The sequence below is a fragment of the Lutjanus erythropterus genome, chromosome 9 (genome assembly GCF_056507025.1).
Source record: "Lutjanus erythropterus isolate fLutEry1 chromosome 9, fLutEry1.hap2, whole genome shotgun sequence".
NCBI lineage: Eukaryota > Metazoa > Chordata > Actinopteri > Lutjaniformes > Lutjanidae > Lutjanus > Lutjanus erythropterus.
The window spans coordinates 37,107,344-37,133,423 of NC_139325.1; the positions used below are offsets into that span (position 1 = coordinate 37,107,344).

General features: G+C 42.5%; 1 protein-coding gene across 2 annotated transcripts in view; it reads left to right on the top strand.

Moving 5' to 3' along the window:
• bcan (brevican) overlaps positions 1 to 25,835 on the top strand; it is a 30,652-nt gene extending 4,817 nt beyond the window's left edge. The window contains exons 2-15 of one of the 2 annotated variants that reach the window (XM_084727486.1): positions 9,095 to 9,177; positions 10,631 to 11,023; positions 12,606 to 12,780; positions 13,281 to 13,408; positions 14,430 to 14,723; positions 16,480 to 17,415; positions 18,762 to 19,541; positions 19,901 to 20,149; positions 21,526 to 21,630; positions 21,741 to 21,899; positions 23,301 to 23,383; positions 23,800 to 23,944; positions 24,039 to 24,221; positions 24,764 to 25,835. In XM_084727486.1, the coding sequence (XP_084583612.1) occupies positions 9,095 to 9,177; positions 10,631 to 11,023; positions 12,606 to 12,780; positions 13,281 to 13,408; positions 14,430 to 14,723; positions 16,480 to 17,415; positions 18,762 to 19,541; positions 19,901 to 20,149; positions 21,526 to 21,630; positions 21,741 to 21,899; positions 23,301 to 23,383; positions 23,800 to 23,944; positions 24,039 to 24,221; positions 24,764 to 24,897 (3,847 nt within the window). In that variant the 3' untranslated portion in view covers positions 24,898 to 25,835. The remainder of the gene's footprint in view (positions 1 to 9,094; positions 9,178 to 10,630; positions 11,024 to 12,605; positions 12,781 to 13,280; positions 13,409 to 14,429; positions 14,724 to 16,479; positions 17,416 to 18,761; positions 19,542 to 19,900; positions 20,150 to 21,525; positions 21,631 to 21,740; positions 21,900 to 23,300; positions 23,384 to 23,799; positions 23,945 to 24,038; positions 24,222 to 24,763) is intronic. The other variant, XM_084727487.1, reaches the window with a different exon arrangement.
• The last annotated feature ends 245 nt before the right edge of the window (positions 25,836 to 26,080 follow it).

Sequence of the window (26,080 nt, forward strand, 5' to 3'; positions counted from 1 at the left end):
CTTAAAACTCACAGCAATTCTACCTAATCAGCTTGTGGCACGCAGACTACAACACACACACACAGACTCACACAAGTTGAAACACAGAGTGTTGTAGCTTATGGCTTTTGTCACTTCTTTAAAAGTTTTGCCCTGCGGCGCTCCCAGTCAGCGGCTAACAGCTAATAAGACATGGCTGCTGCTTGAGGCCGACTGGTGAATCGTTTCCAAATCATTCCTGTGAACTTGATGTCTCTCTCAGCACTCAGTCATGCTGTACCGAGCCTCTTTATTCCTCTCTGCCACTCTTTTCTCTGAGAAGTCCCCGCTGCTTCCAGCCCTCCCCGGCTGCTCCTTGCTTCCTGTCAGATTGTGTCTGTCAGGGGGGTTCGGGTTGCCCCTGGAGATGGGCAGACCGAGTCATTCGAGGTGACGTACACGATGTGGGACTGGTGGGCCGGCGTGATGGAGGGGCTGCCGAGGGGCGAGAGGGTAGTGGCGGTGGTCATTGCCGTGAGAAAGCAGAGGGGTACAGCGCAGGGGAAGTGGTGGCGTCAGGTTGGTCCAACGATGGCTCAGCAAGTGGTTTTACGCCCCTTTCTCATATCTCAGACAGGGAGGCTGTGCAGTGCTTTGTGATTCTGAGTGTAAAAAGACTCAGAGAGTAAGTAGGACAGGTCACTAAGTTCCTTCACATTTATAGATTTAGTTTCTCATTTTGCATCCTTTCAAAGATTCATTTTAGACCTGTGATCATTTTATCCACAAAGGCACTTTGAGTGAATCCAAATGAATGTGAACCTGTAGAGCATGTGTCCAAATGTTTTCTACAATGGGCTTCAAGTGTGACTGTTATTGTCATTGGCCTTGTTGATGAGGCCAGTTGCAGATGGGAAGAAACTGTTCTTACGGCGTGAGGTTTTGGTTCTGATTGACTGCAGCCTCCCGTTGGAGGGGAGTGTCTCAAAGAGTTTGTGTCCAGGATGGGAGGGGTCAGCTGCAATCTTACCTGCATGCCTCAGAGGAGGTGCACAGGTCCTGCAGGGATGGCAGATTGCAGCCGATCACACTCTCAGCAGAGCGAATGATATGCCTTTGTCTGCCCTTGTAGCGTAAGGGATTACAATTTCCAAAACAGTAATTATATTACAGTTACTAATAGGGTTGGACTGATGGATGATGCCATCATCACTGGCAATCACCGACCACTGAGCCCTCTACCATCATATCATCGTGATTTAAATGCTCTCTGTATTTGAGGAGGTTTGTCCCCTCAGGGTTGCCTGAGAGTTGTTGCCTAAAGTTCTGCTTTTGACATGTGGGAGAGAAACTAAAAGAAGCTGTTGCTGCTGTTCACTGCACTTCGTCTCCCTGTCATGTTTATCATTTTCTTATTATTACTACTCTCTGCAGTAGAATCGAACAGAATGTCTTTAGAATCTACTGGAACTACTTTCTTTCTAATAGACAGCAGTTCCTACATGAAACTGCTCACAACAGGTCCGTGAGTTATCTTGAGTAACTAGGTCATGGTATTTTGAAAAGAAACACTGTTTTTGATTTTTTTTAAATTGATTTTTTGGTGTTGGAGCAACACAGGAGTTGTGCCATTTAGTACCTTTATACTGGAGAGAAGTCATATCTCTTCAGATGATAGCTCCAAAACTCTGCAACTCAGACCAACAAAATCTGGATCTATAAATAGAACTACAAATACAAATATATGTAATTTTGATTTTGGGGTGACCTGTCCCTTTTTCACTGTGGACATTGTAATATTCCAATTCCTAACCCTAGTAATCCAAGTAACTCTAAAAATACTGAGTTACTTTTAGATCTAGATGTGCAGCAGGATGAGGGTGAGGGAGAGAGGCATATTTTCCACAGGTTGAAGTATTGTCATTATTTTTCTGTTCTTTGAGTGCCAGTTGTTCGTAATTAGCGGTGGGAAATGCTCCACCAATGTGAGAGCATGAGACTGCAGGGCTGTGCACACACAGAAGTGACACACGGAAAAGTTGAGAGAGAAGTCAAGAATTTCCAAATGAAAATCTAAAGTTGGTGGAGTACCAGACTCCAAACATTAGAAAAACTTTTGAAGTGGACGTACTGATGCAGGAAGTAAACAGCATGGATCCAAGCACACTTGACCCCAAATAGGTGTGAACTCTGCGCATGGTTCATGATCTGTATATGTATGTGGGCAGCATGGGCTCATTTAATCCTCTGAGTCTCAAGGCTGCATAGGAAGGCAGGTGAGAGGGTCGCCGTTGACAACGTCTCTAAAACATTAACAATAGCAGCCATATTATGATGGGTGACCCCATTGTATGACATCTCAGATCATGCAATTGGCATTCACTGTTTTGTGGCCAAGACATAAACAAATTTCGCCTAGTTGAGGCACACTCTTCTTCTACGTTGTGTTTATTGGTGGATTGCAAACCAGCTAGGTGAATGCTGCCACCTACTGTGTTGAGTGTGTACATACAACTGGCGGGGCGGCCGTACTCTGGCACAGTATGAAACAAGCGTACCTAAGGTGAATCCACTTGATCTTTTGTTTAATCCCTCTCCTTTTCTCTAATCTCTTACCCAAAAAGACCTGTGAACAAGAATAAACATATAGACACAAACAATTCACACACACAACTCTCATTAGCTTCAGTTTAAGAAATGCAATTACAGGTATAAGGAGTTGCCCATACGTGATCAGTTTACATGACAAAAGTAGCAGAAATAACTCATCATGCTCTTGTCTGTCATGCAGGTAGGAAGACGTGTCGTGTTAAACTGTGTGTGTGCTGCACTGGGCTCTCCACTGGAGCAGCAGCGCTCTCGTCACACACTGGGTAAAGTGACAAATGGGCCAAACTCTCACAAAGCTGGTGCAGTCCTTTAAGAATGTAGTTCACCCCCTTCCTCCTCCTCCTCCTCCTCCTCCTCCTCCTCCTCCTCCTCCTCCTCCTCCTCTTCCTCACCCCCCACCCCCCACCCCCTCCAGCCTCAAATGACCTTCTCTGGCAAACGGAGCGGTCAAACATCCTCTCTATTGGCCCCCGCCGCCTTTTCCCTCAAGGTGAAGTCATTGACTATTCAGCCACTTGTGATGGCCGTCTTTGCACTTCTGATGTTGCCTGGGATGCGTCCTCTGCCCGCTCTGCCTCCTCACAGGAAAACCTGTGTGTGTGTGTGTGTGTGTGTGTCTTAGAAAGAGAAAGCATGAGTCAGACAGATAGCTGATAAGTTTGAAATGAAGGCACTGTTAGATTTGAATAGTCAGACACTGGTGGAGGATTGTCAGGAGGAATTATGTCCATTTGATGTAGAGAGAAACTGGAACCAGTATGACAGGGAGCTGACAGGCTGACAGTGGGTTTGCTCAATTATCCATCGACCGTCTCATTTATTTTAACTATTCAGACTGTAATGGAGAGAGTTACATCTTTATTGTTAAAGAAGCTTAATCTTTATCACATCTTTTTCACATTTATGTGTCCAGCGTTTGACTAAGATCTGGTGCTCTGTGACGGTTGGATCAGTCTGAGCTAACAGTGGTGGATTCACCCTCACCCTGGTGCCCCCATGTTAGAGAAAAGCACAGTCAAAGTGCTCTCTTAGAAGCCCTGTGGCAGATAATACATGTTAAAGTGCCCTCTCTGGTGGCCCAGGGTGCAAGAATGTGATACGAAATGGCTAAATAATTTAAAGTGTTTTTATTGTCATGCATTTGGTTATGTGTGTGCATGTGTAGGGCTGTAACAGTGAAAAAACACCAAATTCACACAGTATGTCGGTTTACCATGGCTGCCCAAATAATTACATTTTATTGGATTTTTTTAATCATAGTGTAGTTCCTATTGTTAGCAGTAAGATGTCAGTCTTGCAGTAAATGTACAGTTACTCAAGTCCAAGAAAAGTCTCGCCTGTACTTTCCCACCTGCCGGAAAAATGAAGGAGGTTAACTGCAAAGTAAAGGCTAACCCAGTGAATGCACTCATTCTGATGCACTCTTGTATAACGTCAGCCACTGTCAAAAATCATTGGTCATATTTCAGGCATATAACAATGAGAAGTGTGGCTTCCTAACCTCATTTCTTTAGTCTATTATCTAGCAGTATTAATAATTATTAAGGCAGGAGAACACCATTTTAACATTAATCAACATAATAATATTAGCTGCACATAATGCACACTCTTGACCTTTGCCACAGCTGCAAGGATGAGAGTTTGTGATCTGTCACTGTCTGTCTGAAAAAAACTCATGTAAGTAATATTTTACAAATTTTCTTTGTATAAACATTCAGAGGTGACTGCTAAGGCTAAGGCTGTGGCCAGCAAGGTCCATCTCGACTGCACCTCATTGGCCACGGCTATGTGTCTGCACGGTTGCCATATTGGCAAGGTCAAGATCCACCATTAAATGTGTATCGAGAGCTGCAGATTTCACTAGAAAACTGGCTATAACTTTCTTAATTTTGAACCAGTTTTTATACAATTTGGTTTGTTACATAGGTGAGAAATTGAACATGATACTGATTATTTTTACTGGAATTGAATTCAGTTACTGGGTCAAATCAGCTGTGTGCCAAAATATTAACCTAATGTTGTAATGTTTAAACTGAGAAGTTGCACTTATTGTCCCATTTGTTGTCTCCTTATCAATATTATACAGTTATTATTTCTATTATTTATACAGTTAGGTGAATCCAGGACACTTGGTTACAACAGCATTACATTATTCTGTGTATCAGCCTCAAAAATACAGTATTAGTCATAATGTTATTTGGAGTTCTAATTCATAATCTCACGGTGACTGGAACAATTCAGCAGCTCATTTCTGAGACAAAAGGACATTTTTAATACATCACATTTAAATGTTCTGGATATCGACATCTACCAGCCTGCAGCTCTGATCAGAGAAATGATTTCAACAGCGAGCTTTATCCCGAGTGGCATTTCTGTCTTCAAAGCCTTCATTCTGGAATGACGGAGCCAAATTTAGGCATTAGAAAACCACTGAGTGATTATTTATTAATCCTGTTTTGATTAGAAATGTGTCTCTGCTGAGACCCACAAAACAAACTTTAATTTCCTTCGTCATTTCAAGTTTAATACCCCTTTCAGTCAAAGGGAAGAACTCATTGACATACAATAATTGTATGTCTGTGATTTTCACCCTCGGCTGAGGCTCTCCCTCTCCGCCCTCCTTGTAAAAGAGCTCGTATAAAAGATTAAAGAGTCTGGATTTGTTTCCTCCAGGTGAACTGCTTGTTAATTCAGGCCTGCAGGTGAGACGCTGACAGGTCTCGCCCTTGTTGGTAAGGAGTCAGCGAGGTGTCGGAGGTCACCGGCTGTTTTCTGTTTGTTTTGGATGGTGTGCGCCTGCAGGAACTGACAAATAGTTTCATCAGCCACAAAAACACAAAGAAATTGAATCGTTTTTACTCACAGGTCGCAGCTCGACTGTTAATTATTTTTCATTTCTCCAGCTGGGGCCTCTGATCATTTATTCATTTCCTGCTTCTTCCATGGAAATGCAGATTTGTTAAGTGACACGGGGACAAGCAGAACTTCAAACAAACAGACAGATTTGTGGGATCAGAAGGGGTGATCGCTGCACCCTGGTGCCACCATGTTAGAGTTAGTGCTGAAGTTTGTTTTGAATCTGCCAGCTGGTCGGGGGTCTTAAGATTTTGTGGGAGGGGCAGGATCTTTCTTTGTGGGGTTTTCTGCAGGAGCTCCATCTTTCTGCCATGATTCAAAACTGGTGACTCTAAACTGCCTGTATGTGTGAGTATAAGTGTGAATGGTTGCCTTTGGGAACAACCCAGGTCTCTTATTTGTCATGTCGAGTTTTGGAGATGTGGTCTTTGAGACATCTGTCTTCTCTCCATTATAATGGGACTAAATGGTCACCCAGTTAATTCACAGACCGTGTTGTGGGCAGTGTCACTTAGGAACTACTTTCTCCCCTGTAGAACAGAAAGTAGTTCTGGTAGATTCTACTGCAGAATTGTCCCTTTAAACAAACTTGTCTGGAGTCTGAGATTTTGTGATTTTGACTTCAATTTGTGGCCAATTCAGTGACTCACAGTTTTACCTCTCACTACCATTTGGAGCCAACAGTGTTGTTTGCAGTTGCCTCATGCAGCTTTTTGTAAGCGTAAAGACTTTCTCTTATTGGATCAAAGTCTTTCTAAACAGGTGGTTGGTCAGCACGTTTGTCAGCCACCACTGTGAGAAGAGAAGTGAAAACTTGAGTTATCCCCAAGCAGAAAAAAACAGTGTTAACATACGGAGAAAACAGGATTATAATACAACAAAGGGAAACAGGAGAGAACAGAAAAGTGAATATGCTGAAGGATAAAAGCGGCGGTAATAATGGTAAATCTAGTTAAGTTGGAGGCTGGGCTTCAGTCCGACCCTCCAGGGAGTTTTGAGGGAATCAGAATTCAGCTCACACTCTGCAGCTCCTGAAGTCTGACTCACAGCAGCCCGAGAGCTCCAAGGACACACAGGCAGTCCCTCTGTCTGTCTGAGTCTGTCTGCTTCACACACACACACACACACACACACACACACACACACACACACACTTTCATCAAACAAAAACCATCAGTATCCCTGCCATGAGATCATGTGCCACTTCCATGACTGAGTGAGTGCGTGCGTGATCAAGGGACCTGCGTCTTGTCTGCAGCTAATCTGGCACACTGCCGGACTGATCAGCCACATTTTTTGTGCACATTCATGATCGTATGCTGTCGGACCTTTGTGATTCAGAATTTATTAAAAACTTTTTGTAACGGCTCAACGCTGGCGACAGCTGTGGCCATGTTTCCAGGTCACCCTATTCTTCTTTTGAAGAATGCCTTGAGGGAATATCTTCAAACTACAACCTAATTATTACAAAATTGCACATTAGGTTAATATGATGAGGTCATGACATTTTATATCCTGAAGGTCAAAGCTCATCTTCCCTGCAGCATCATCATGTTCAGCTCTGTATCAGTCCTCTGTCTTTCTCTGTAAAAATAGTCTCAAAGTGAAGACAGCATGTTTCTCACTGAAATCACACATTTATAGTGAGAACTTCCATTTTGCCCCAAAATACACTTACTACCTTTTTTTATTAATTTGCTCAAAGAGGTAAGTTCCATATTAAATTCCCTCAAAGTTTTCATGACAGACATTAAACGAGTCTGGATGGACATGGATGTAAACTGTAACTTGCCAGGCTGGTGGAGACAAACAACCGTGAGGCAGTAATTCTATTTTCTAGCTGCTCTGTTTTATGTGACCATTGACAGCTGACTTCTCGCTCTTCTTAATCGGCCACTAGGGGCTGCAAGTGAACAACAACTGCTTCAGTTTGAAATCGTGTTTCAGCTCGAGACAACATATGTGGACGTCATGTTAATATTGGCAAATATCCACTGGTTGCATCCGGCAGTTGTGGTGACATTGCAGTAGGTGCTTCACCACAGCTAAACAACCTCTTCTAGTTGATTGAATCAATAGTTTATCTGCATGAATTTCAACCTTCAAAAGCACTGATTCATTTTAAAGTTAAGCAGAAATCTGCACCACTTCTGTTTCATTATTTATTTAATCTGTATTTACTGTATTTAAGAGAGCCTCACTGACATTACAAATATCTTTTTACAGTAAAGAGTGTCCTTCACTCTTGAGACATGAAAAGAACCTTAAACAACCTATGAGTTGTTTAAAATCATAGAAATAAAAAAAGTTGTAAATCAAGGTCAGTCGAGGATGAATAGCTGGCATCCATGGTATTTGATATGATGGATAAAGACATCATATCTGTATTCTAGCAGAGATAGTTTACTGATGAGACCACCAAAACAGATGCACGCTTCAATTAGTCAGTGAAGTTGGGGGAGGAGGCCTAGTGGCATCTAGACGTGATCAAATATGAATCAAGATTATGTTTCTACATTCTGCCTGAAATGTTTTCAGAAACACATTTTAGTGCACCTGTGCAGCTGTGACATGAGAAACTTACAGGCCACTGGTGCTTTTGGCCGAGCCGAGTCAAACCGTGCTGCTCTGATTTTCATCACTGCTTTTACTGCGCCGAGCTGCGCCTGTTTGTGCCAGAGAGTGGAGCCAAAGTGAGCCGGACTTGCCTTGACGTCTAGGCCAACCTGTGAAGACCCCCTCCATCAGGCAAGTGTTGTGACACTCAGCTCATGTGTGTGCAGGAGAGCAGAGAGAAAGACGTCTCTAAAAGTCTGTGACTGTGTCTTCTGCTCCAAGTTTGTTCGAAGTTAATCTCTGTGGTTTGAAGTTTAGTTTCTCTCTTTTATGTTCAGGTATCTGCACTTTTTCACCGTCATGTTTTTGCCGTACAGGAGTCGTGTCGAGTTACTGCTGTTGAAATCCGAAAATTTCCTGGTTTTGCTTCTTAACACTAACACAGGAGTTTCATTGTGAAGAATTTATAGGAACTTCAGTGTTTGGTTGCTGTTTTACAGCTACTTCACTCAAGTTAAAGACACACCTTCATGTGAGTAACCCTGTTGTAATGGAAATGCAAATACCTGCCGTACTGGGCTGATGTGCCGAGTCAGAGTAAATCAACCTAAGCCAGCACATGTGTATGGAGAAGGAGTCTAACCTGCACATCCCAGATAAACAGAGAAGCTTGGATGACAACACAGAGAAGGATTGTGACGTCATTCTCTGCTTAGGACACCATTATTCCACTATATCTTTACATAACAAATAGTTGTTTTCTGACATCTAGTGATGTAAAGGTTATGTACTGCACCTTTAATAGAGTTAAGACGTGGTTCTGGTCTTTTCATTTGACGACAAAAGGGAAAATATGAAATATCCCCAGACTTATCCTTTAAAGAATTTAATATATTTTCATCAGGTCTGTCTGATGACAAACCCTGCTGCTCCCATCTTCTGTGTTAAGTTTCAGCAAGGTCTTTTTTGATATAAATCCTGTAACCATTCAGATGCTTTAAAATGCTTTGCTTTGAAATCAAACTCTTGCTGAAACTCTGCAGTCTAGAGTTTCTCATCATTTCAAGTTCAAACATTGTGTCCCTCCCCCTCCCCTCTTGTCTTTTACCCACAGACTGGATGTGCTTCTACCTGTGCTGCTGTGTGCCATCTGTCTCCTCGTCCTGCCGTCGTCCTCTACCCCCCACCACGAGTCAGGTACGCACCCCTCCCTCTCCGTCCCCGTCACTTCCATTGCTGCCATCCACCGCTGACATCCACGGCTCCATTAAATCATACGTGACCTCTGACTTTTTAGGGCAGCGGGGTGCTCTTTAATCACTTCCTGTCGTTCATTGTTTTTGCCGACTTGTGCACTCTGGGGGCCATTTTCAAAGGTGATCCGACTGTCCCAGCAGAAAATCAAGGTCAACTGATGGGCTGAGGGATACAGCTGAATGTCTTTTCCTTTAATTGTGTCAACAGAAGCACAATGAAGTATTGACCGTAAACTGTATAAAAGAAGTGGACATACCTGCATTCTTTGTAATGGCCAAGAGGGGGCGACTTGTAAAGCATGTGGCATGGCGTGTGTACATTTAAATAGCTGTGAATTTGTTTTCAGGAGTCGTCACATTTTGGTCGCCTAAAAATGTCTTGTTCAATTAATTTTTCCCAGTACTGTAAGTATAGCCAAAACTAGCTGCCCTATTAACTTCACAGTAAACATGAATTATGAATGCACCTTGCTAACCAAGCTGGCAAGTGTGGATAATTAGCATTACCCCTCTCTCCTCCCCAGCTCCACCCTCTCATCCAAATATGGTCACTTCTGACTGGAAAAAACAAGATGGCAACGGTCAAAATGCCAAACTCAATGCTGTCTATGGTATTGACTGGTGTCACAAATTGCCCACAACATTATAGCAAAACTGTTTGGGGAAATGCAAACTGAAAGTTTACAGAAGCAAATGAACTATTATATAAAATTATAGACCTCTGCTGGTGACCAGCAGGAACTGCAACAACTTGACAGAGCTACTCTTGCGCTTTGCTAACAATCCAACAAACCTGCTTATAATGTAAAATATTCTCATTTTGTTTGTTTGAAGCAGCAAAAACACACATAAATAATCAATCACCTCCATCCAATTAAAACTTTTGGCCTTTAGTCCAGCAGTGATATTAAATGTCACGCTGTGGCTGAAATAATAATTGGTTGCAGGGTTCTGCTTCAACACTGGAAAAGCAAAGAGAGCGTGGCTTTCAGGGGATGGATGAATAAAATGACTAAAAGAGCTTCTTGTGAGCATCTCAGCTTTAAACTGACTGACAGATTTATTTTTAGGAAAACTGGGACACCTTCATTTATATGATAGATTAGATGTGATTTAATAATGAGATGATTTACTCCATCTGTCTGAATTTCCCACGTCTTCTTCTTCATTTTCCCTCTTTCCATATGTTTTGTTACCTTTGACAGTATGTGTTTTTTAGCCTGCAGTGTGATTTTAGGAATGGAAAGATAAGCTTACCACTTTGGTCTACACTGAAGTATCTCAGCGACTATTAGATGGATTTAGACATTTATGATTCCTAATGATACTGGCGATTTCCCAACACCAAAATATGTGAGGATATTTCTCAAAATGTCAAGCTTTCCTCTCCTCAGATGATTCGAAGCTTCTCCAGGTGACCATCCCGACCACCCCGCCTGTGTTTGCCGTGTTGGGCGGCTCTCTGACGTTACCCTGCCTGGTTTCTCTGGCCCATCCGCCGCCGTCCCCCTCCACCAACGGCCGTCACGCCGTGCTGTCCTTGCCCCGGGTCAAATGGAGCGTTCTGACTCACGGCAAAGAGACGGAGATCCTGGTGGCCCGCGGCGACAGGGTGAGAGTCAACGAGGCCTACAAAGACCGAGCCTCGCTGCTCAATTACGCCTACTCCCCCGCCGACCTCACCCTGCGGCTAGAGAACCTGAGGCAGAACGACACCGGCTTCTACCGCTGCGAGGTGCAGCAGGGCCTGGAGGACGCTGACGATGTGGCTCATGTCAAGGTCAAAGGTGAGATAAATTCTGAAAAAGTATAACATTAAGAAGTAAAGAATGTTAGACAATAAAATTAAAGCAAATGCAACAAAATATTCCCTTTTTAGCCATGATTCATTGCTTTATTTAAAAATAAATTGGGCATAATATCAGGAACACACTGCTATATAATGCAGTCCAGTACAACCAGAAAACAGTTCCTACATGAAACATGAGGCATTTAATGTTTTTATTCTGTTGTTTTTTAGTAGTAGTAGTAGTAGTAGTGTTTTGTGGACTAAAAACTAAACCTAACCTTCAGTTGGCATGAGGGTGAGTAGATAATGACTGACTTGTCATTTTTGGCTTCACTGTATTTTGCTGCGGGTGACACCTGCAACCTACAGACTCATTCACAGGTTGTCAGATACTGAGGTTTGGGGTTGGAATCTGGCTCTGATTGGTTGTTTTCATTCAGACACTGTTGATTCTTGCAAATTCCATTAGGAACAGTAGGAGGAGCCAGAAAAACCTGATTTTTCCACATATTATCTGTCTCATGCATTACTGTCAGGATGCAGTGACAGTGACAAAGTTTTTTTTTTTATATAGAAGTTACCAACTGTAGCTTTAAGGAAATATGGACTCTCATATTACATAACATATCAAGCTAATATTTATATGATGTGGATTTAAAAATATCAGTAGCCTAAAACCTCTGTGTAAAAGATTTCAAATGTTTCTTTGATAAGAGAAAGCATAAGAGAAAGTTGCTCTGAGATAAACGGGCTCAAAGCAACATTTAAGCTGCAACAGGTTTTCACCCACGTTGTCTCATTTTTCTCCAAGAAATATGAGAAATTTAAGAAATCAGTCTGGTGGCACTGACAGAAGAGTTGTGTGAGAGTCAACATGTGGTGTGTCGTCTCTGAGTCGGTGAGACGTAATTCAGGACGTCACAAAAAGAATCAAGGTCAAACTGACTGTCTCCAGGATAATAGAAGGAGCTGCTGTTTCTCTCACATTTCTGTACCTTCATCATGCAATACACACTCAGCGCCTGTGATGAATGGCCGTCTCACTCAGCGCCTCCACCAAGTAATAGATTATGGATTCTCTGACCACAGTCATTTGTGAACTAATATATCAGACGCTGGATGCAGCTTTCAGTATGACTGTGTTAAATATAGACAGTAGAAGGTGCAGATTGGTGATGCCACCAGAGACATACACTGTTAATCCAATAAATGAATCTGTTATACTACATGGTTTGTGTATTTAAGAAGATTAAGTGTGTTTGTCTCTGCGTCTCCTTATTCTAAAACAATGAAGGTTCTTAATACTTAATTGGTCCCAGCAAGCAAGAAATAAAATTATGCAGAAGAATTATATTTATGCCCTTTTTACAAAGCTGCTGTCGTCCGTCCTCTGAAGCTACAACTCACTGCTAGGTGTCAGTAAATCCTACACACTGGTGCTTGGGTAATATTTTAATGAAAACGTAACTACTGACACCTTTCTGTATGTCACCTGTCCTCTAATACTTCTTTGCAGAGTGATCGCATAAAACACAACAGGACCCAGGATTCATAAAGCTTTTGTTTTGGGGGTTTCACAGGGGTGGTGTTCCATTATCGTGATGCATCCAGCCGGTACGCCTTCACCTTTGAGCGGGCCAGAGAGGCCTGCGAGGAGATCGGGGCTGAAATTGCCACTCCGGAGCAGCTCCTGGCCGCCTATCAGAGTGGATACGAGCAGTGTGATGCCGGCTGGCTCTCGGACGGCTCGGTGAGGTGAGCACCTGAGAGAACGTGGTCCAATGTCAAACAGGACGCATCGCTCAACACTGGATCAAGTGGCCTCTTAGCTCGGAAATTCTGCTTTCGGTGTTTTGTAGAATTATGATTTGAGGCACCCAGATGTTCAGTGTACATTTGGCAGTGGCCCACATCCTTCATGCAGCTCCACAAAAACAACAACACTAAATTGCTACACTGACGTGTTGCTGTCCACGTGGCTGAGGGGACATCCAGCGTGGAGGTCGGTCAGCTTGGAGGGCTGATAGTGGACCACTCAGCCAGCTAACAGCTGATATGCTTTCTACATGTGCACATCAGAACACACAGAGCATCGAGTAGCTGAGAGGCACTCGCCTGATCTGAAACCAAACATTTCTCCCTGCTTCAACACTCACTCAGAGAAGAGCTCAAACAAGTGTGATGTTTGGAGTGCTGCCATTACCAAAGAGGAGGCACTCAGTGTTTTCAGTCCTCTGCAATATTTCCTTCCACAGGTATCCCATTCAGATGCCCAGAGAGGGCTGTTTTGGGGACATGGATGGGCTGCCTGGTGTGAGGAACTACGGACTGTTAGAGTCTGATGAGCTGTATGACGTCTACTGCTACGTGGAGAATATTGAGGGTAAGACAACAAAAAGGAATTTTTGAAATCTATTTATTCAAACCTGGGCAATGTTTTCTTTTTGTTTTCTTAATTTGTCCATTCTCATAGTTAAGGAAACATTTCATCATCAGCTTTAATCGTAGGGAATCAGTACAAGCAACAAAAGTGACACAAACAAACGGTGATGGCAAATTTTACATTTTCATTCGAGCGACTTGGCCGATTTGTTTTTTTTCTCTCGTGCACTGACAAAGACAGTTCATGCAAATTTTTTTGCACATGTTTAGGTCATGGTTTGCCTCTTTTATTTTATTTCCTTAAAGAAGGAAAGCAGAAGAATTCCAAAGAACTGAAAGTGAAAAATGCTGCACACGTCAGAATTATTTTTAAAAAATACAGTATGTTTATTCATTTCCTATGTAGGATGTATGTCATCAGGTTAATCGTAAGTATGTACGACTGCATGTAAACTGCATGGGATATTAGTAGTTATTTATTTTCATTAGCCATGTAAACAGCTTAGCAGGAATATTATCTTTTTCAAAATAAAGGCAAAAATTTGAATATTTTGTGCATGTCAATGTAGTCCAACTTTGTGTTAATAGTTTGTGTCCCTTTCCTGTTTCATAATGGTAATGCCAGAGTAACAAATCCAGGTCCATTTTTTCCAGTTTGGTGTTGAAACAACCCAGAAACACAGCGTTTGACCTCACTGACCTCACCTCTGGCGTCTAAATGAAAAAGCAAAAGGTTTAACATCTGCAGGAAAGACTGAAACCAGAAGACTGGAGGTTGTTATAGCAGCACATGAGATGCTCAACAGTTACATATGAGTGCAGTGTTCAGTTGTCGATATACTTTCATGTCATGAGGTGTGTTTAAATGATTGATTGTGTGTTTGTTTACAACTTGTCAGTGTGACCACTCATGCTGCTGCACTTCGGAATTTCTCACCTGATGATCCAGTTCATCATGGACACCACAACAAAGAAACAGGCAAAGGATAATCCAAACTTGACACCTGTCTCTCTGTGTAAAGGTGAAGTGTTCCATGGCTCCGCCCCCCAGCGTTTCACCTTCTGGGAGGCCAAGGCGTACTGTCTGAGTCACGGGGCCGAGCTGACCACCACGGCTCAGCTGTACGCGGCCTGGAATGACGGACTGAACCACTGCAGTCCGGGCTGGCTGGCGGACGGGAGCGTGCGCTACCCCATCGTCACCCCCAGAGAGCGCTGTGGAGGTGGTGAACCCGGGGTCAGAACCGTCTATCGCTACAGCAACCAGACGGGCTTCCCAGAGGTCCACACTCGACATGACGTCTACTGCTTCAGACGTAAGTAAGCCAGCGGTTGGTGTCAGAAGATAAATCAGGTGGTTAACAGGACAGGAAAAAAGAAAAAAAGTTCTGTTATACCAAATTCTGTTCTTTTGTCTATTTTTTTTCTTGTCAAATACTGCATGTTTGGACCTCATTTATGAAAAATATGCAGTTTACACATCCTGAGAGGATTATGGCTGGAAATCTGCACCTCGGTGGAACTGTTCTCCACTTTAACACCTTTCTCAGTCTGTGTTATTCTCTCTGTTTGTGCCTGAAACTCCATCAGTCACGGTACAACTACTGTTCCAGCTGAAAGACCACATTTAACCAAGAAAGGTACAACTGCTTTAAAGTCTTCTCTCTCTCTCTGTTTTATAAAGGATGTTCTTGGAGCCGACTTGTGAGTGAACTGAGCTGTGCAATTTTATTTATTTATTTTTAAAGAAATGTACCATTTAGATTTCAAATATGTGGTCAAAATATTACATTTATGCCGACTTGAATATTTTGTCAGACACTGTTAGTCTTTTTGTTTGTTAAATAAGGTTGAAGTTTATATTTGACAGTTAATGTTATGCAGTACTGCTGCTTCTGTTGCTTCTGTTCATACTTTGCCAAAGGATGGGAATTGATGAGATTTTATTGATGCAAATGCCATCATCAATTCTGCTTATTGGTCCAGTTCTGGATCTTGGATTGATTCCTATATTGATTCCTTTTTTGGGGGACATTTTTGCCTTTATTGAGTAGGACAGCAGAGGACTTTACAGGGAGGCGAGGAGAGAGGGGGGTGAAAACACGCAGCAAAGGGCTGCAGGCTGGAGTCGAACCAGGGCCTAATTCAGTTTCAGTACATGGGGTGGATGATTTACCAACTGAACTGTTGGGGTGCCCTTCTTTACTGATTCCTGATCAGTTTTCTGTGTAGGAAGAAGTAGACCTACACAGGTTTTCACACAGGCTGTAGCAAAAGTCTGACATACATTTTCATTTAGGTTTTCGTGGACAAAGAAAAAAAAACTGCTTAGCCGGCCTGTGTGGCTCTACTGTTATCATACTCATATTATCCTCAGTAACAGACAATATCAATATTCTACATCATTTTCAATATGAGGAAAAAAACTGACTCAAGATTGAGGGCATTAAACTTTAGATTTTTATTAAAATACAAGGCTAAAACATGACAACGGATGATCAACTGGAGCAAATGAGACAAGTGTTGTGAAAAAGACAGCACTGCCGGTAAGTAAGAGGAGGTGGGACTGTGTGGATGCTGCTGCAGTGTGTGTCAACTCGCTGTCAGAGGGAAGAGACAGCGAGTTCAGTGTAGCTGGTACTGCTGGTAGCATCCAGCAGGGTAGACGCATGAGTTTGACGGCGTTGTGTTGGATCGTGCAACAGTCAGAAAAAACCTCTGGGAACTGATGAGCTCAGAGGCGAACAATTCTGACAGATTAGAAATTTGTTCTTGATTTCCATGTCTAATCCTGCCATACTTACCCCAAAAATGCTATAGATGAATCCGGTGAAGTACCCAACGTTAACAAGCCGCCATTACTGTGGTGGCGTCTTGCTACAGTATGAGCGCAAACAACACCTGTTGTCTTTGTCACAGTGGGACGGTTATAATGCTGCTTGTAAATGCTAAAAAAGTTGTCTTTTTCCGCTCCACTCTCAACCAAGTGTTTTCCTCAGTGGCACTGGGAACAGGGCCAATCAAATCCTGGACATTAAAAACAACGTTTTCTAATTCTGCTCTTTATTCCAGGCGACAACGGCCCGTACACAGAATCCCCTCAGGATTTTCTTGCCACCGAGCCAGAGGACATTGGCCAGGACATTGTTTTCTTAACTAATCCTGCAGAGGAGGAGTTCAGCCTGAGCGAGGTGACGGCGAAGGCTGGGGAAGAGGTCCAACATGCCCAGACAGTCAGTCCTGTGAAGCAGGGCCCTGTGGAGGCTCAGTCCCCAACATCAGGCTATGACAAGCAACCATCGCTGACGGTGGACGTTCATCAGTCTGTCACTCCTCCATCTGAGCGCTTGTTCACAGAGGATACAGAGGAGATAATAGAGAAGGCCAGCTACCCAGAGTCCTATCAGCCAGCACCTGAAGAAAACCCACACACAGATCATGAAGAGTCTCATCACGTACTTCCCACAGCTGGTGATGAATCCACTTTACCCACAACTGATGCAACAACCTCAGAGAGTGAAGAGACCTCAGAGCATCATATTTCTGTGACTGAAAGCCTGGATACGCCGGGTCCTAATGCAACATCTGGAACGGATGCAAATGAGCTCCTCAGCAGCTCTTCAGTGGTTCCTCAGGAGGGTGACCTTCCTGTTTTACAAGAGGACCACACTCCAGATGTCCACTCAGAACACTCCTCAGAAACTGAGCTCGTCTCCTTGAGCACCTCTTATGATGTCTCAGGACAGCCAGAAGAGGCCAGCGCCGGTACTGTCGAGGAGATCTCAGCGCTGACTGCTTCACCCCACACTGAGGAAACAGACGTTCACTCCACCACCGTGTTGCCGTCTTTTGACAACAGTGCGCCTGAGGACCATCCAACAGAAGAGGAGTCTGGAGAGGAGAGTACAAGTCCTCTTCTGGATGAGGAAACACAAAACTCAGTGACTCAAAGTCTGGTTGGTGTGGACGCCTCTGCCACCTCTGAACTGGTCCTCACATCTGAATCAGGTAAGTGTTCGCTCGCTATTCAAACTTTAAAGTTAGCAAATAAATAAGTGCAGTAGATGAAAGTGTGGTGGTACACTGTAGTCTTTGCAAAGTGCAGAAGTTGGTGGTGCTAGATGAAAAATCAGGGCATCACCAAAGTTAAAGTGTTGGACTGACAGACTGACTGAAACAACATGAACATGTCCACTGCAGCCACGGGGCGTCACAACTCTACTGCATGTCTGCAAAAAGCAGTGACTCAACTAAAACATTTCATTCATGACTCAAACCTGAGTTGTTGTGTAAAGTTGTTTTCCCATCATGTGAGTCGTACTGTTCGAAATGTTTAGATGTTTTTTTTTAACCATGGCAGTCCCTTCTGGAGATATTTCTTATACACAAATCTGTGTTTTGTTCTACTTGACACTACAGAATGTCTGTTTTGTCTGGTTGAATGTCGTATCACATTCAGCTTTTTGCATTCAGAATTTAAAAAGTAGGTAAAAGTTTAGCAGGAAAAGTAAATTCTGCACAAAACTGTTGTTTCACTGAGAATCAGCTAATCAGAACTGATCAGCGAGCCTCGTGCAAGAGGTTTTTGTGCAAACTGTAGACAGTTATACCTTCTCTTCTCCACACATACACCAAATCATGTGCAAATTGCTTGAAAGATGATTAAATTTTGTGTGAACAACAAAATAATTGTTCAGAGATTTTAACTTGTCAAAAAAAATAATTAGCAAAGTATCTAATGTTAATTAATGCTCTGTGTTCTTCTACACATCAAAAAGATGTCACACACAGTTCAGGTTCATACAGTGACATTATTTGGAGTAAATCATCCGTCCTGAGCTCCAACTGTGCTCTCTGAGAAATCATGTAGCTCTGTTTCCTCTGCCCTGTCAGGGTTTTAACTACAGTTTTTAGTTTTGCTGCTTAAATGTCCCACGGTGTTTTCTGCGGTGATGTTACTGTACACATCGACAAGTTTAAAATGATTGAAAGCAGCCTCAGTAAATTGTGAGAGAATACATACATACATCAATGCAACGCAACATAAAGAAGTCACCTGGAAAACTCATGCTGCTACCTCACTGAAAAGGTAATAAAGCCTACAGTGACCCGTAGAGATCAATTGAAATGTCCATACGCATGTGAATCTCTAAAATCTGAGAATTTAATTTGTTGGGGTGGGTGACGAGTGGATTATTTATGCATACATGCAGATTTGGATGATGTCAGAGCTCATCTGCTCATCACTACTCCAGACACATCTGATGGAGATCTGCACCCTTTTCGTTTCCTGTTGTAGTTGTCTGTTTTCAAACTTTATTGCTTAATTTCAGATGATCTTTTTGTTTGGACAGGTTACGATCCTACTGAAGAGCACCCAGGTGTAACTGCAGAGCCGTCCTTTTCAGTACATCATGGTGATGAAGAATCCAACAGCACCTCAGAGGAGGCAGACGCAGAGGATCCAACTGAACAGAGTGGACACATCCATCCTGCAGAAATCCCAACAGCAGAGGTCATCGCAGTCACAGATGACTCAGCCTCCAGTGATGTTCCTGTCTTAAACAGTGATCCGGTCACTTTGTTCACCTCCGCTGTATCTGTTACTCTGTCTCCCGGCTCAGTGGAGGTCGAAGCCAGCTCCCCAGAGATTCTAACCTTCATACCTGAAAGCAATACTTCATCTGAGGCTGAACCTCTGGAGGACATCCAGGACAAACACGAGCAGGAGGGATTAGGAGAAAGCCCAGAAGTATTCCTCAGTGTAGCCCAAAATATCACAGACAGAGATCAGGAGGGGAGGGAACAAGATGCCGCAGAGGGATCAGGTGAATCATCCGGAGAAAGCCCAGAGGTCAAATCGGCACTCCTGCTGACAAATCCAACTCTTTCAACGGACCACACCTCTGAGGGAACAGACGGCGAGGCTGGCACTGATACGCCTCCTCCATCAGATGTAAAAATCACTCTGATCCCTCATCTGACCCTCTCGCCCGGCTGGGAACCGGAGCCTTCCACCCCGGCACCGCAGGAGTCTCGCTCTGATCGGGAATACAGCGCCGAGCCTCCTGTCACTGAGGAGTCTGATGATGAGCAGGAATCCACTGCTGAGATCACCACCAGGAGCATCAATGGTGAGTTTAAAGGAATACCAAAAAGTTTTAACCACTTACCCTGTAAACTTTAAAACTGTCTGACACATTTAAAGCTTACATTCCTCAGTTATGCATCATTGTCAGGAAACAATTGGCGAATATACAACAAACTTTATTTTTAGATGAGGTCATTCACTTTGTTAGAACTTTGTTGTTTTTTGATGCTCACCACACCAAACAATTCATCATCAAGAAAACAACTGAAAATCAACTGGTACTGAAAATAATTATTTGCAGCTCTAATTATACATAATACAGAGGGAGCAGCAGACGTTAAGTGTAATCTTTATGACCATGAATGGCATTAAGAAATAAGTTGTGACCCTAACCTGTCTCAGCAGGACATGGATCAGAGGGAGGTGAGGGGGAGACCAGCACAGATGAGCCTTCAGTTAAAATATGTACGTGGCGTCCTGATGAGGAGGAAACCATCAGTCCAACGCTCACCGCCGACAGCAGCGATGTCACGATCACTGCTCCCACCATGTTCCCAGAGTATTTTCACAGAGATGACAAGGAGCAGACTGCCATGGCCGCCTCCCGTCCTGCTGCCAAAGTGTCTGCTGCAAGACAGGGAGGCCCTTCAGGTACTTGTACTCCATTACCAAGTACCTGTACTCATTTAAGTACCTGTACTCCTTAATAAAATACCTTTACGCCTTAACAAGGTACTGTATGTTTGATGATAACAGAAACAACAACTGGTGTTCGTGTGCTTTATCGTTGATCGGGGAGAGAGGAGGGAGCTCTTGTCTCTGAAAATGCCCAATCAGGAAAGAGATTTACTGGATGCTGCAATTCTGTGCATCAAGCTGACTCAGCACGGCGCAGAGATTACCTTCTCATTTTCAGTTAATTCATGGAGAAAAACTCTCAGCAGCTCCTCACTGTGTTACATAACAAGAGTCTCATTGAATTTCATTGTTAGATTATGTGAAAAATAAAATATAACAAATTCTATTCTTCAGGTTCTAAAAGGCTAAAAGACAAAACATCCTTAATGGCTATACATTTGTTCATATTCATATTAAATTTGTGACATAAAAGAAATAGGACATGACATTTTTTTCTAAATTGTACAGAATAAATGTCTTTTCTTATTATTGCTGTTCACTTCAAAATGTGTGACTGGAAAAATGCACCTTCAGTAGTTTGTATTGTATTTTCAGAATAAAATATAAAGTTCACTAATGCCATTTCAGTTTTAAGTCACAATATTTATTTTACTCACTTTAAGTTGATTTGGATGTTGACTTTTTTTTTCCCCTCAAATTAATACAATATTATTAATTTGTAAAACCAAAATATCCTTGCAAAAATAACAAAATGTTTTTGTAATATTGATAGTGGCACATAACTAAGCAGAGGATCTTATACCTGGTGTAACAGCTCCCTCTGCTGGTGGCTCCTGTGCAGTTTCATTTGATCGTCAAGAGGGTAAAAGGTATTTGATCTTTTGAAGATGTCTTAATTTGTTTTGGGGGTTGCGGTACTCATCAGCTTGGGAAAAAAAACACAATAAAATAACTGTTGAAAGAAAAACTAAATATAGAATACTGCAGAAACTCCATACAGTGTTCCCAAATTGATTTGATGTTTTCCAGCCCAAGAATTGTTCCAAATCTGCCTAAATTGATTTTAAAAAACAAACAGCAGGAGGCTGCATTGTTCAGTGCAACTATAGAACTATTTTCTATTTCTGCCCTCTGGAAAAAAACAACAAAAAAACGGACACTTTGATTATCATATCAAACATGAGTTCATTCATGAAAAAGCGTGAATTCACTGTTCATCATTTAGCTGGTTAAATGTGATCTTCAGTATAAACCACACCCTCTTCTGGTCTTCTATCAGAATACAGATACAGAGACGGATAATTTTGTTGGTTGAACAGATACAGATAGTGATGTCTCTGTGCACATTTGTTGTGTAAATAAATACCACCATCTTTACATGGCTGCAGACTCCTGCCTGGAGAACCCTTGTTTAAATGGAGGCACATGTGTCGACGGGGAACCAACGAGGTGCATTTGCTTACCCGGTTATGGAGGAGACTCGTGCCAGACAGGTTGAGTGTCAACTATTTGATAAAACACATATTAACAAAAAACATAGACGACTGTACTGTAACAATAATTATCAATTCTTTTTTCCCCTCTCTCATTCTGTCCTGTGCAGACCTGGACGCGTGTGAACCCGGCTGGGAGAAGTTTCAGGGATTTTGCTATCGTCACTTTAGCAAGAGGCAGAGCTGGGAGGCGGCTGAGCAGCACTGTCGCATGTGTGGCGGACATCTCCTCTCTGTCATGACCCCCGAGGAGCAGGACTACATCAATGGTAAAACATGAAACCCCTGAAGAACACGGTTTAGTTTGATCAAAGTGGAAGCATAAATAATCAGATTTCATAGTATGGGAGACTCATCTTTGCTAGCTGGCGAGTAAATCTGTTCAGCACTTTGCATTTCAAGGGAATATGTGAAGATGATGACCATAATTTGTGCTGTAAACAATCCTCCTTCTGCTCACCAGGCATCTATATAAATCTGAGGTGCTGGTAGCAGTTTGGTTTCGTGCTTTGCTAAAACACCCCTTCAGGGACGGACATATTTCCTGCAGCAGATATAAAACTAGTGATCTTCCATCTTAACATTCCTCTAATTCAAACTCTTGAAAAATCCCAGGTGATGAGTTTGTTTGAACGACGAGGCCTCTCAAAAAAAAAAAAAAAACCCCAGACAAGACACAACAACGATCTCTCATGTCTTCCATCTTAATGAATCCGTTTATTTTCCTAGAAAATGTCACCGTTTTGAAGTTGGTGTTGGTATTTGGTCTGGCAACGAGGCGGTGAGATCTTTATCTGACATTCCTCTGGTGGCTGCTTTTACGCTGCGGGCAGTTGCCATGGAGCTCATAGACTGATACCCTGTGTGCTGTTATGCAAGCAAGTGTCGAGGAGTCATCTTTATTTCTTTACTTTGTGAGGATGTCAAATGCATGAGTGTTTTGTCCTGCATCATTAACTCTTGCTGATGAAAGTTCCAGGTAAGAAATGTCTGGAGTCACTGAATACTTGAAATATTGTGAGGAGGTTTCCAGCACTGGACTACAGTCGTCTTGGCTGCAGTTAGGCCCTCCAGCCAGACTTTGCGTGCTTTTTTCGCAAGGCAAAGGCGAGAATTGTCATTTAGAAGTTGTGCAGCAGGATCCATTAGTAAAAGTACCCCAGTTAGTCCTGCAAGGATATTAACAACCTTTCCCCCAAAAAACCTCCCACACAACATGAATGAAAGAGCCAACAGTTCTGTAAGAACAAAGATGTGGGTCAGAATATGGGTCAGGGACCAGTCCCATTTGATGCCCAATTCTCAGTTTTAGATATGCTCTATGACAAAATTTCAAATGTATATACTGATGGTTTGGGTTTTTCTTCCAAATTGCATCCCAGTCCATCTCAGATACCTCTTTCCCCCAAGCCTTCATACCTGGTGTGGGCATAAATAGGATGTTCTTGTGAGGCTGATCCACATGGGACCTTGCAGGCTTTACAAGCTGACCTCACTCTGAAATAAGAGGATGTTTATCAATATGATATCAGGAGATAAGTTCTTGGAATGGAAATCATCGCTGAAAACCTGTTTATGACTTACTTACTATAACATACTGTGTATCCACTCTGTCTCTACAGTAAGTGACCTCTGTCTCATTTTCTCTCCTCGTACTTTTTCATTTTAAGACAAATACAGAGAATATCAGTGGATCGGACTAAATGACAGGACCATTGAGGGAGACTTCCGCTGGTCGGACGGGAACCCTCTGGTGAGTTTTACTGAGTCCATGACATGTTTTGACTTTGTGTGTTTCAACTTGCAGAGAGTATCAAACATGTGACACTTTCACTTTGGCAAGTTCAGTTTTTAAGTTGTCAACCCCAGAAGAAATAAGAAGTGATATTTAAAGGTACGCTATGCAATATTTCTGCATTTAAGTGTCTAAAAATACTAGACATGTTATACATTTGGTTGGATTACATTATCCCAAATATTTCCAACAATGTTTAAACTCAGAATACATCAGAAATTGAGGACGGACGTCGGCAAACATGTCTTAATGTAAAGTGAATACAGCTGTGACAACAACTCCCCACAACAGTGGCAGAACTTGCATATTGTGCATTTAAAAATCATCACTCAAAACCACGCGACTCTGTTTTGATCCGCTCTGCTCTCCGTCAGCTCTATGAGAACTGGTACAAAGGCCAGCCTGACAGCTACTTCCTGTCCGGTGAGGACTGTGCAGTGATGGTGTGGCATGACGGCGGCCGCTGGAGCGACGTGCCATGCAACTACCACCTGTCCTACACCTGCAAGAAGGGCGTCTGTGAGTCCACCTGCTTTTAAATGCACCTTTTTTGAGTCTTATTTTTAAATCATCACTTGTGGTTAGGATCTAAGAAACGTCTCCCATCTAACAGCGTCTTGTGGCGAGCCCCCCGAGGTTCCCAACGCAAAGGTGTTTGGGAAGAAACGGTTGCGCTACGAGACCAACACCAAGGTGCGGTACTACTGTGAGGAGGGTTTTGTGCAGAAACTGAATCCTGTAATCAAGTGTCTGCCTGGCGGTCAGTGGGAGGAGCCTCTGATTACCTGCATGCCAAGTAAGTGCATTGATCCGATTAGACATCTTTATTAAAAACCACAGAATCGATCACAGAATATGATGAAGTGGAGAGGAACAGGTTTGCTCAGAGACACACAGGTTAAGTGGAAGTTCAGTTACTCATGATCCCAAAAACAGGCAAATAAATCTATCAAAGAGTGAATGGGACCTGCAGGGTTGATGGGAAACGTGATAACAGGTGTGCAGGTAGGCAGGCGATGTCAGATATTAACCCCACAGTGATAAATGGTTGTGATTGGCCCAACTGGATCCAAAGCTGCTAGAATTCTGTCTGACTGTAAAGGAAACCATGTATCTGCCAGAGCAAATGAAAAATGCTGATTCATCTGGTTCCCAGCCTCACATTAGCTACTACCTATTAGCATAACACGCCAAAATCTTTGGCTGAATTGTCAGCAGTCAGTTTAACTGTAAGTTCTTCTGTTTCCAAGTATTTTATTTTGCCACTGATGAAGCGCAGGCTCCTTGAACATAAATGCTATAATCATTTACTTTTTCCTGTTTGTCTCCCACCTTTAGGCCATTCAGTGGAAGAAGACTCAGTTACCTCACTTCCTCACCAGCCTGAGGAGGTCATGGACGCCATGGAGGCGGTGGGCACAGCCACAGAGAAAGCAGCTCGTCTGTTCTGGGACATTCAGTGGAACAACTAAAGCCATCCTGCCTTTTTTAAAAAAAAACAAACAAAACAATATTCCATCTCCTCTTATCTCCCTTTTCTCGTGTCTCAAAGACTTTCAGTTTCTGCATTAAGTTAAACTGTATAAAACTAAACATTTTATATTCAAGTCATCTCAAGGCCTAATTCCTACAGTCATGTAATCCAGTGTGTTTCAATCTGTGTGCTTCAGTACTGCAAAAAGTGATGAATGCATCAAGACAATTATAGAAGCTTTAGGAACAAAAACAAACAAGGAAAACATTCTTGATCTCTATATACCTTTGGAAAAAAATATTTTTCTTATGAAACAGTCATGTAAGATAAGAGAGGATCCTCAAACACTGATTTTTATCAAGAAACAACGCTGTGATTCCATCCATCCATCCACCTTTCCTTTTTGAAAAGCTTTCTGTTTGTTCATGAACCAGTCTTGTTTTAGCTCTGGACCTCTCTTATCTTTTGACTTTCACAAAGGACAACTTTCATTTTAATGTAAAAGACCTGGGATCTAATTCACAAAATACATATGAACCCTGAATTCTCTTATTTCTTTGCAGAGACTAATCCAACATCAGAATGTTTGTTTCTGACTCATTTCTGATTATGTTTAAAATCATGTAAATGTACATTTTGTCAGTCTCCATTACTCTAAATAAACCAAATTAAATATAGGCTATCATGTAAGTATGTAGGATTATGTCCCAGACAGTATAGAGGGGGGTTAAGGGATCCAGAAATACTAAAAAAAAAAAAAATTATCCCTCTGTCCTTCACTGTACCTACGTAATCAAAAAAACTAACAGTAACCTGTGGTTTGCTTTACTCTCATAATCAGCCATTTTGTAGCTTTAGTTCAATGACAACGTTGAATTCATGAATTTGACTGCTGCAGCTGAACACGCTGTATTTTAACACAAACAAACTGCTGTTCATGATTTTAGTCTTAGTTTAAAGTTGATTAATTCTCAGCCTCAGCTGGTCTGACATTCACTAAAGTCTGCTGTACTTAGAACCTGGAAGATCCCTTCTTTTGACTTTTGTAGGGCTTTGTATCAACGTTAAGAGCTGCTCCAGTCTGTTAGGTTTAATTTCCCGCAGACTGCACTCTTGAAAAAGACGTGTTCATTTAATGTGTGTCCGGCTTCAGACAACATGCATTTATCAAGTGTTTGACA